Source organism: Adiantum capillus-veneris, chromosome 13 (assembly GCF_014529385.1).
Source record: "Adiantum capillus-veneris isolate H3 chromosome 13, ASM1452938v2, whole genome shotgun sequence".
Classification (NCBI taxonomy): Eukaryota; Viridiplantae; Streptophyta; class Polypodiopsida; order Polypodiales; family Pteridaceae; genus Adiantum; species Adiantum capillus-veneris.
In genome coordinates, this window is record NC_140943.1 from 79,950,586 (window position 1) to 79,962,127 (window position 11,542).

Consider the following 11,542-nt stretch of genomic DNA (forward strand, 5'->3'; position numbering starts at 1 on the left):
CCACTGCACACTAAGTAACACACTCTCTATTGTGTGCCTTGAGCTTTTTCGTCTTCTCCAAGCTATGTGCATTTCCTTGCAACCCTAATTCCAACAATTGATATCAGAGCAGGTTGCGTCCTCCTGGGCCTAGTCGTCAGTCACTCCAGCACTTACATGCTCACTTTCTCCGATTTTAGTGAGGTTTGGCGAGCGTTCGTAGGTCGACAAATATTTTGAGAGGTCTCGTAAAGCTCAGTGTGCTCAGATTTTGTATTTCGGCTTGTTTCGTTCTCCATTTCCACTACAAGCAGTACTGCACATGCTATTTTGTCATTTTGTGCAAAATTTTTGTCATTGCGGTTTTCTGCATAACAGGTGCGTTACAATCTTCTACAGTTTGTGCTATATAGCACGTGTTGTTCTCACTCTATTTCTCCTATTTACGAGTAGTTTTCACATCAGGTACAACATTTACCATGGCTGACAACAACACAGATTTGTTCAAGATGTTTACTGTTGAGGACAGGTTGATGGGGACAATTACCCTATGTGGGATTATATGATGCAACACGTTCTTGTGTCAAAGGACATCTAGAATATTTTGCAGGGCATTGATGTACGTCCTGATTCTGAGGATGTAGGTGACATTGAGGATGTTGCAGGTCTTGCTGCAAGGATTGCTACTATTAGAGTTGTTTTGCCTACACTAGAACAAGCTCATCGGAATGTAAAGGATGCACAAGCTCATGCATTGATTGCGTTGTATGTGAAGCGCAGCATTGTTCCTCACATTTGTTCTGGAAAATCTACAAAACAGGGTTGGGATATTCTAGCAGGTCTTTATGCAAGCCGCAGTGAGGCTAAAATGGCTTTGCTGCATAAAGAGATGGAGTCAAAGATTATGCACGAGGAAGATGATATGGACACTTTTCTTGCTAGTGTCAAGGATATTAATGAGCAACATATTTTTGCAGGTGAAGTCATTTCAGACAGTTCCCTTGTGCAAACTGTTCTTGATGTCTTACCAGATTCTCCCCAGACTTTTGCTAGTACTTGGAGACATATGACCCAAGGAAAGCCTGAAGTTGTCAAGTTTGATGCATTATACACATTGTTGTTGCAAGAGTCACTTTCCAGAAAAAAACAAGACTAGGCAGCATGCAGTGAACAGGCTTTTATTGCTTCTCAAAGAAAGGGTGGTAATAGCAATGCAGCCACTTCTTATGGTTCTGCTGCGAGTGGCAAAAATTTCTGTTTCTAATGCTTGTGTTTGCAGCAATTCGTCTGGAAATTCTGGTGATAAGGACAAAAAGAAGATGTGTTGCCATTATTGTAAAGCTAATGATCACTTTATCAAGCAGTGTCCTAAGTTGAAGGCAAAAGAGGCTAAGAAGAAAGAGGGTGGTTTCACTGCAAATGCTGGTTCCACTACAAACGCAGCATTGGAATTCAGTCACTTGTGCCAACAATGCCTTTTATCTGGTTCAAGGAGTTGAAAATATTGTGCTTACTGTTGCTAACATTTGGTAGTTCTTTCACACTTGGTGATGCACTTTATGTACCTAGGATCAAAAAGAATCTTTTGTTTGTATCTGCACTTACTAGACTCGGACTTGTAGAGTGAAATTTGTGGATGACAAATGTACAGTTCATGATCTCAGTTTTGGTGATGGAATTGTTGCATCTGGGCTTTTGTTCCGTGTGATGTATAAGCTCACTTTGTATGAAAAGTGTAGACAAAATTTTGCAAATGCAGTTGTAGATTCAAGGGCTATTTCAGATGCAAAACTTTGGCATGCATGTTTTGGTCATCTGAATTTTTCTAGTTTGCTGCATTTTTAGAAATCTGATATGGTTGCTTCTTTGTTGCCTCTTGAAGCACCTGTCAAACATGTTTGTGAAGGTTGTATTTTGTGTAAGATGCAACGTTCGAAGTTTCCGAAGGATGGTTCAATTCGGCCACATGCAGCTTGCAGCTTGTGCATAGTGATGTTTGTGGGCCCATGCAAACTCCGTCCTTGGGCAATTACTTTTACTTCGTGACTTTCATTGATGATTACTCCATGCATCAGGGATTTAATATTTACGTGATCACTCAAAAATTTTACGTGATCACAAAGTGTTAATTAACATTAACAACTATATAAATTGGAGTTTTTCAAAATTGGTTCTTCCCCCTTTATCCAATAGTATAAATGCATGACTTTGTCAATGTTAAGAAAAGATTCACCTTACAAACTAGATGTTCACTCTAATGTAATTTTGAGTGATTACGTGAATTTTAAATCCCTGCCAGGCATGCATGGGTATTTCCACTTAAAGCGAAGTCCAAAGTTTTTATGTGCTTCGAACAATTTCTGGCTATGGCTGAAAATGTATCGAAATGTACTATGGGCACCCTCCGTTCCGCTCAAACAAGTGAAAGGATCACGTCGACGGATTTCTAAGACAATGAAAATTGGATGGCTACTATGCAATCACAATATGATGCAATAATATAAAATGACACATGGACTTTATGTGATTTGCCTCCTGGCAAAAAGGCCATTGGTACAAAGTGGGTTTACAAGTTGAAATCCAAGCTGGATGGTGAGATCAATCGCCATAAGGCTCGACTTGTTGCAAAGGGTATGCCATTATGAAGAGACTTTTGCTCCCATTTGTCGTAGGACTACTATGCGTTTTCTATGTGCATTGGCAGCTCATTTTGGTTGGGATGTACATCAATCAAACATTTTTACTGCTTTCTTGAATGGTGACATATTTGAGAAAGTTTGCAGCCTCGCGGTTTTGTCAAGAAAGGAAAAGAGGACAAAGTGTGCAAATTTAACAAGGATTTGTATGGGTTGAAGCAATCTCCTCGTGCTTGGTATGACAAAGCTGACACTCATTTGGTAAAACAAGGCTTTCGTAACAATCCAATAGAAAGCACATTGTATGTAAAGCGTGAGGGTGATGTACTTCTCATTATGGTTCTTTATGAAGATGATTTGATGATCACTCGACAAAATGAAAGACATATTGCAAAACTTAAGGCTGATTTGAATGCTACTTTCAAGATGAAATATTTGGGGCTGTTGTTTTGACACGCAAGTGTCCACAAGTGGTTTTTGTTTCATGCTTGGCAGTTCATGTCATGGTTGAGCAAGAAGCAACCTAATATGGCCACTTCGAGTTGTGAGGTTGAGTGCAGGACAGTCTTCACAGCTACGGTTGAGTGTGTCTGGATCAGACGCCTTATGGATTATTTTGGTGTTGGACAGGACACTGCCAACACTATCTACACTGACAGTCAGAGCGCATTGGCAGTTGCAAGGAACCCAGTTTTTCATGCTCGCACAAAGCACATTGAGGTGCATTACCACTATGTCAGGGAGAGGCTCTCAGCAAGAGAGATCAGCTTGGCTTATGTGCCAACACATGACAACCTTGCAAATCTTTTCACAAAGGCATTGTCTCGTGAGAAGCTAGAAGCTTTCCGCAAAGCTTTGGGCTTACTCCCCTTTGTGGACTGATCATGTCCTCAGGGCATGACACTTCCCTTTACTCATGTGCCAGCTCTCGTTCACCACATCACTCCAGGCGGGATTTGTTACCATATACATGTGGTAGTGATGTGTGTGAACACAGTCGGACCGCCGGGGCATTTTTTCCTCTTTAGGAGGTTTTTTCCCCTGTGCATTGTATATACGTGTATCACTCTAGGGCTATCTATCTTTCCATTGCACACTAAGTAACACACTCTCTATTGTGTGCCTTGAGCTTCCTTTGTCTTCTCCAAGCTGTGTGCGTTTCTCTGCAACCCTAATTCCAACAACATGGATTGACTTTTTCTTGCATTCTATAGATTAGTGCTAGTCAGTGTTCGAAACGATCTCTTTTATTAAGCGATTGTCGCTTAAGTTTTTCCTCAAAAAGAAATAAATCAAAAATATAAGAAAAAAATTTGAGTACTTTGCCATATTTTTGAACTATTTTCTCACATATCTTGTCGAATTTTCTTCCCTTTATCATGGTTTGCAACTAGTTAGTTTTGATTTCGAACCCGCTCAAGGCTAAGTTGAGGCAATCCTTTTTTGAACGTTAAATTTCCACTTAAACTCAACCTAATGATTTTATCACTTTTTTATTGTCTTAGAAATCCGTCGACGTGATCCTTTCACTTGTTTGAGTGGTAAGGACTTGATAACCTTTGATTCATGGTGTGGCATGCACCACCTTGTGCTGGTGATAATTTGCAAGTGTCCACAATACACTGCTCCTTCGTGTTGAGCTCAACAAGATGGTGAAACCAAAGTTATGTAAGCCTAATTTAAGACTTAAAATGCAAGCTTGAGCCTTCATTCATTGGTGAGACTAAAGTCGTGAATGTGGAAGGTGAAGGCCTCTTGATCAAGAAATGGCTCAAGCCGTAGGGTAAGTGGACCACTTTAATGACCTTTATGCTTTGCACGGGTGCTTTTTTTGCACTGTTCACCATTTCAACTAAAAATGGGTGCAAACGATAGCGTTGGAAAGCAGTTACCTCCATCTTTGGTGATTTCGTATGCGACAATCCACTAGCAAAGATCGAGAACAAACTCGAGATTCTCATGTTCAAAAAAGGAATACCAATTGCACAATAGCGAAGAGCTATTTTTAAGCCGAAGCTACCAGCAAGGACGGTGTAGTTTCTACCTCTACACAAATATCGCTAGTTGTTGTCCATAAGTGGTGTTGTTTCATTGTACTTTAAAGGCGTCTTAAAAATGTCCTCAAAGTGAATGAGAGTTTTGAAATATCTAAAGGCAAGCCAAAAGCCATGACGTTGCGTATACGACGCAAAAAAGTAACCCATGTGATTGAAAATGCTTGGTGGTTCCCCTGCAGCCCCTAGCCTCCTTAAAAGGATACAATTCCAATCAACCAGGAGCAAAGAGAGCAAGCACGTTCAGTGTGTCTGTGAGAGAGAGAGAGAGAGAGAGAGAGAGAGAGAGACGACATGCAGGCTTCCAGGGATGGCGAGCTGGCCAGTGCCCAGTTTCAGCAGTACATGGGCTCTTATATGCGCACGTCCTTAACGCCATTTACGCCATTGCCACGTAATTGTGGTGCTGATAATCTGGAAGTGCCAGCAATACACTGCTCCTTCCCCACTGAGCTCAGCCCTCTCTACGAGCTGGTGAGGGAGCAGTGCGATGGTTGGATTGTGAAGGTGGCAAAGCCCCCTTCCGCAGCTGCCTGCCAGCTGCTTCTCAACTGCGTCCTCCCGCGCTTGATTTGCCGCACCATGTCTGGAGCCTGCTCTCTCACACGTCTCGTTCACGCCACCAAAATGATCGCCTGGCTCATCATCACCGACGACGAGGACGATCACCACGCCTCCCTCGGCGCCGATGATGTCGCCACAACCAACCACGCCTCCCAGGTCCTCGCCATCCTCAGCGGCCTGCAGCGCGTCCAACCTCCTTCACCAGCCGACGCAGCCGCCCGCGATGACAAGCCGCCTTCGCCCTCCGGCACGAGCAAGGAAGAATTAAAGCGCAGAGAAAACGCACTGCTGGCCCTCGCCTCCCTTTGGGGCGACATGCAGAAAGAGATGAGCCCCCTCCTCTCCGCTCGATTCGTCTCCTGCATGGAGGACTACTTCCGAGCTGTGAAGGTGCAAGCTATCTACCGCAAGGCCCATCGCCCTCCCGACATTAAAGCCCACCGGGAAATTCGACGGCATGCATCTTTCGTTCTGCCCTGCTTCGTCCTCCTCGAGTACGCACTGGGTATTGAGGTGGATGATGCCACCTACGCCAATTCGAGCATCCGGGAGTTCAGGACAACGGCCATGGACTACATCTGTCTCTGCAATGACCTCATATCCTGCAAGGTGGAGATAAGAGTGGGCGACTACTTCAACATGCCATCCATCGTTTACGCTAGCCAGCGCAACAACAGCCATCGACAATTTGCAGCCCAGGGGAGCTTGGGCGTTGGCTCCGCTAATTGGACTCTCCAAGCGGCTGTAAATTGTGTTGTCGACATGGCGCATGATCTGGATGCTCAGTGCGTGTCCATGCTTCATGAATCCAATATATTGCTGGCAGCACAAGCGGATGCAGCAGGCTCTCCAGTGCAAGTTGCAGGTGGTAAGCGCATATGTGTCGGGCCTGTGCTCTTGCATGTCTGGCTGCCTTACTTGGTTTCTGGAGACAGCCCGCTATGCTACCACATAAAAATATAGGTGAAGTAGCAAGAGTGGGCACTAGAAATTTAGTAGAAAAGATTAAATATTCCTTCAAAGTTGTATATATTTTACTAAATTAAGATAAGAGAGTCAATATTTCACAAAAAAAATATCCACGTCCAACTATTAGCTAAAGGCCCGAATAGTGTTTGGTTCAAATTCCCAAAATATCCTTGTATCAACTTCGGATTAGGTTTTCTCTTCTAAATAATAGAGATACATGATTCAATTTCTTAAATAGCCGAGTAAATAACATGTTATGACCAACTAGCTCACAAAAAATTTCCTACAATACGATCAAAATTTCCTACAGCTATTGTCTTTCAATGATGGAGAACCAATCTTTCCATGGTGAGCTACCACGGAAAATGTCTTGAGAGAGGTTTGTGAGATACTAGACAATGGAAATTTTAGAATCTTTAAGAAAAAAAATTCGATATGAGGGGTGCTAATTTGAGATTTTGGGGGGGAATTTGGAGAATTTCCACAATCTTGAGAGCCATTTTCATGATTTTCCCTTCTTTGAATAATCTCTCGTATTTCCTTGCATATCTTCTCATGGAAATTTATATAGGATAGTTGATTTGAAGTAGTACATGGTGAGGGTCCGGGATGCCTTTTTCTTTATAGTTTAGTATGGCAAATTGCTATCAGTAGTATGTCCCATACCTTAGCTCCTCTTGCAAATGAAGAACAAGGTAGTAAAGGTGAAATTGTCAATAATTGATGATGCATACTCGTTTCATTATGTTGTCCATTTTCAATTTCATGTAGCACACAAGGAGATATTGAATTTTCCACACGTCTGCATGTTCTTTGCATGACACTTATGCATTTCAAATAGTTCAAACCTTGCCTAAACCTGGAAATGCCTATCCGGCCCACATCACCTAGGAAATACCACATCAAATGATACATACAAAAATCAAACACCGGCTAGAATCACTCTCCCACATGCATTCAAGCTCCATAGACTGTATTTTATGCTAGCACATGGGGCTGTGAGTTATAGGTTGCTACCATTTAGGACTCTCCTATTATCATCATTGAAAAGCCACACCCACACACTCACGGATACCACCCATTACCCGCTTACTACTTCTCCTAGAGCATGCCCATGCCTTCAAATCTACACCCTTGCATTGCAAAAAAAACTCACTGACTCATCCTTACACACACACACACACACACACACACACACACACACACACAACTCCATTCTCTCTATCTTGACCCTCCTTCACCAACTTCTTAGCCCCTTTTTCTTCCACCATCCATCTCCCCCACACTCGCTAATTACCCCAAACATCCGTCTAACCTATTGGAACATGGAAACGGCTTTGTTTTTTACTTTAGAACCTTCCAATACTATCAATCAAACATCTTAAATAAAAAATTTGGCAAAATAGATATTGAAAGCTACTTTTTTTAATTTTTAGAAGATCCAAAAATTCATAATCTTACATCCTTCCACACTTGAAAAACTCGAGGTGTCCTCATCTCGACATGAAATTTGGATAATTTAGTCTCATTACATCATCACGTTCCCAAGTGGCATCTTTCTGAGGATATGTTGACCATTTAACAAGGTGTTAAATAATGGTCCGATTACATAAAGGCTTACTTCTACCCTAAAGTATCACTTTGGAGTATACTTCAAAAGTTCCATCGGTAGAGGTAGATAAAAGAGAATCATCAAAAATATGTTGCAGATCAGGTACATACTTCTTGAGTAAGCTGACGAGAAAAATATCAGGTACCTTTATGTGCGGTGGTAACAAGAGTCTGTAAGCTTGATCATTAATCCGCTTTGTGATTACAAAAGGTCCACAATATTTGACACTTAGCTTCTTACACTTACCCATTGATAAAGAACTACGTTTGGGTTTCACTCTCAAAAAAACCATATCACCCTCTTTAAAAAGTCTGACAGATCGTTTTAGATCAGCATAACTCTTCTATCTATCTTGAGCAGTCTTTATATCCTGCCGTATAAGATCAATTTGTAGTTGTATTCAGAGGCATGGGTGAGGAGGTCCTCATTGAGAGAGAAGTTGGAACACGTGAGGGAGTGGGTGAAAGTGATGTCACAGCTCAGGCCCAGGTGGTCTGTCCAAGTGATGCAGCTGATGACATTGTTGATGCAGAGGAGACAAAGGGTACATATGTCGCTGTTGAAGATATGGGAGGCTTGGGTGAGGAGGACATCACTAAGAGAGTACCTGGAATAGGCTGAGCAGTGGGTAACGGTGATGTTGCAGCTTCTGCCGACACAGTTGAGGCATACGACAGAGCAGCTCAATCGGGAGAGGCAATGGGAGAAGTTCTTGTGGCTGCTACGGACATGAAAGAGGCAAATACACATAATACAACTGAGGCATGTATAGAGCAAAACAATGAGGCAGGGAAAGGCGCAGAGGTGCCCACTCATAGAGCAGCTGAATCGGGAGAGGCAATGGGAGAACATTTCATGGCTGTTGTGGACACGAAAGAGGCAGTTGCACATGATACAACTGAGTTTTGTACAGATCCCACTGTTGGGAATACCAAAGGTAAAAGTCCAGAGGTCCCTATGGGTCGAGCGGCTGCTACAGATACAGATGAGGCAGGTACAAAGAATGCTGATAAAGAGGCCAAAAATGGACATGAATATGAGAGGCAAGAGAGGCCGTGTCTTATGGTAATGCCAGTACAGATTTTTGCACTGCCTCCTGCCTCTTTTGAGGACAAGAAGAGAAGGGAAAATTTATGCATCATACTGGATGTGAATGGGCTTCTCATAAGGAGGTATAAGGTCTCCTTCTACAAAGGAATAACGAGAAGCAGTATTCCTGATTGGGCAAGATCAAGGTATCAGGTAGTCACTGCGCCAAATGCTACAGGAAAGATGCAATTTGAATATGTGGTCAGGCCCAATGCATCAATCTTTTTGCATGCACTGCTGCAAAGAGCACAAGTTGCACTATGGAGCTGCATGACCCAAGATAATCTAGCACTTGCTTTGAGTGCATGCTTTCCTAGGCTGAACAAACAACATTTCCTCGATATTATCGGTCAAGAGGGGTGTAGAGAGGCGAGCTTCAATCTAAATGAAGTTCCTGGGATCCGTCCATGTAGAGATAACGCAAAGCCCATATTTTTCAAGTGTTTGAAAGACTTTTGGAAGCACCATCCTAAGTTCAACTCTGATAATACACTGGTGGTTGATGACACACTCTACAAGTGTCTGCTCAACCCTCCCGGTACTTGTGTCTGTCCTACTTCATTTGAACCAGCAAATATTTGTCAGTCCCCAATTTACCTGGTTAGCACATTGTTCCCTTGGTTAGTCAAGTGGACAGTCTCACTCAGCCCTAATGCTTATGCAAAGATGAACCAGTTTGAAAATCCTTCGGACAGTGTGTCTGCTCGTGTCATCAGCCACTATAGAAGTCAACGAGAAGTATGTAAGGAAGGTTGATTGTGGTTATGGAATCATGTATACAGCATTTTGTGCACTAAATGTACTTGCGATTACTACACAAAAAATTGACCTGTGCAAAGTTCTCTAAACTTAATGATTGAATTATGTAATTTTATTTTGGTGATATGATGTAATTTTATTTTTCTGATATGATGTTGTCATACTCTGATAGAGTCCTACTACATGGCACACATATTAGCATAGACAAGACCATCGGGCTATTATTACACATAGTTATGCTATATAGCACTCATACTGCAAGAAATACTATGACATAATAGCATAGATAGGGAGATTGGCCTCTTATTACACACACTTACGCTATATGGCACACATAGTGCTCTCAATATGTAATATAGCTCTTTCACATACCACACATCATATCATAGACAGGAACATTGTGCTATGTGATACACACACTTTTACTGTATAGCACAAATGTTGCTATCTTACTACAATAGAGTCCTTTTATAGCATAGACAGGGACATTGGGCTATTATTACACACACTTGTACAATATAGCACACATAATAGCGTAGGTAGAGACAATGGACTATCTTGAAACATTACTTGGCTACATATCACATATAGTAGCATGTACACAACTCCATAACACCCAATGGGTAGCTATTCATAAGAGTGAGATGTTTCACTTGAGAGTTATTCATTGTAAGAATGAGACATGTTTACCTGAGAGTGTATGGGATGCTCTTGATAATGTTTTTTGCCCAATCGTTTCCGACAAATATCTTTCTTATTTGGAGACACCCTACTGTGCTCTATCCAAAATGTAATAATTGTCTGCTTCAATTCCTCCGATAAGGACCCAGCATTTCCAGACTTCCCTTTGCATAAGTCGAACCTCAGTGTACTTGACATAGGATCACTGTTAAGTCAAGTGAGATGATTGTAAGAATGAGACATGTTTACCTGAAATTCATCAAGAAAGTGAATGAGATGCTCTTGATAATGTTTTCTTCCCAATCGTTTCCGAAAAATATCTTGGCTAAATTTTTTCAAGGTGCAACATGTTCACAATAGTAACCTCATTATCTGAAATGTGTGTGATTCTATGCTATGTGCTCTGTGTGGTTGTGTGCTATGTGATACATAGCACAATGGACATGTGTAAGGAGGTACTGAATGGTGAAGGCTATATAGAACATAATATAAGCCTGTTAAATAGGTATCATGCTACTTCATAGGGCATGGCATTGTAAATGGTTTCATGTAGTTCCGGAGATAAATAATATGTCTTTGAGGTAGCATCTACCAAAGGCATGTCAAACTTGATTGCCCGAACAAGGTGAGAGTACAGGTTAGTAACTCCCCTATCATCAAGTAGAGTGTAGTGATTTGGGTCCCCCTCTTGCTGTTGATAATAACACCCTGTGACAACATAAGTGTTTTTTTCACATTTGTTTTTCCACTTATCTCTTAAGATGCAATCTGTCATCCACTTTCTCTTTGTACATGTCAAAAAAAAGAACTCTACACCTTCTACATTGCCAGCGTCTGCATTGACTGCAAAGTTATCACCTTCAATGAGATACTCACTCAGCATATCCTGGGATCCCTCAAACATTGCAGCTTCATCTTCTGGTACCTCAGTCTCTTCTACTACCTCAGAGAGTGGTTTCAATGCCTTATGTGTCCACTTGCCTGCATATGATTTGCTAGAACAAGTCCTCCAATGGCCCTTCATGCAAGCATCACAAAAACAAGAAAGCCGCCTGGTCCTTAATTGATTAGGATCATCACGACAAAAGCCTGAAATGCAATGGAGTGATCGAGATCCTGGTTCTCTCTCACAACCCCATAGATTAGACCTGTCCACTTCTGTCTCTTTTACTAGCCAAAATTTCCTGTTTATAGTAGGA

At 41.9% G+C, this 11,542-nt stretch overlaps 1 protein-coding gene across 1 annotated transcript; it reads left to right on the plus strand.

Moving 5' to 3' along the window:
* Positions 1-4,959: 4,959 nt before the first annotated feature.
* On the plus strand, positions 4,960-6,358 carry LOC147444323 (microbial Terpene synthase-like protein 13). Its single transcript, XM_086527831.1, has one exon. It carries the CDS (start codon positions 4,964-4,966, stop codon positions 6,194-6,196), a length of 1,233 nt encoding a protein of 410 aa, XP_086383957.1. The 5' UTR covers positions 4,960-4,963; the 3' UTR covers positions 6,197-6,358.
* The last annotated feature ends 5,184 nt before the right edge of the window (positions 6,359-11,542 follow it).

What these genes read in the sequence shown, in the direction of transcription:
- LOC147444323 (XM_086527831.1), top strand. Translation starts at nt 4,964, where the DNA reads ATGCAGGCTTCCAGGGATGGCGAGCTGGCCAGTGCCCAGTTTCAGCAG.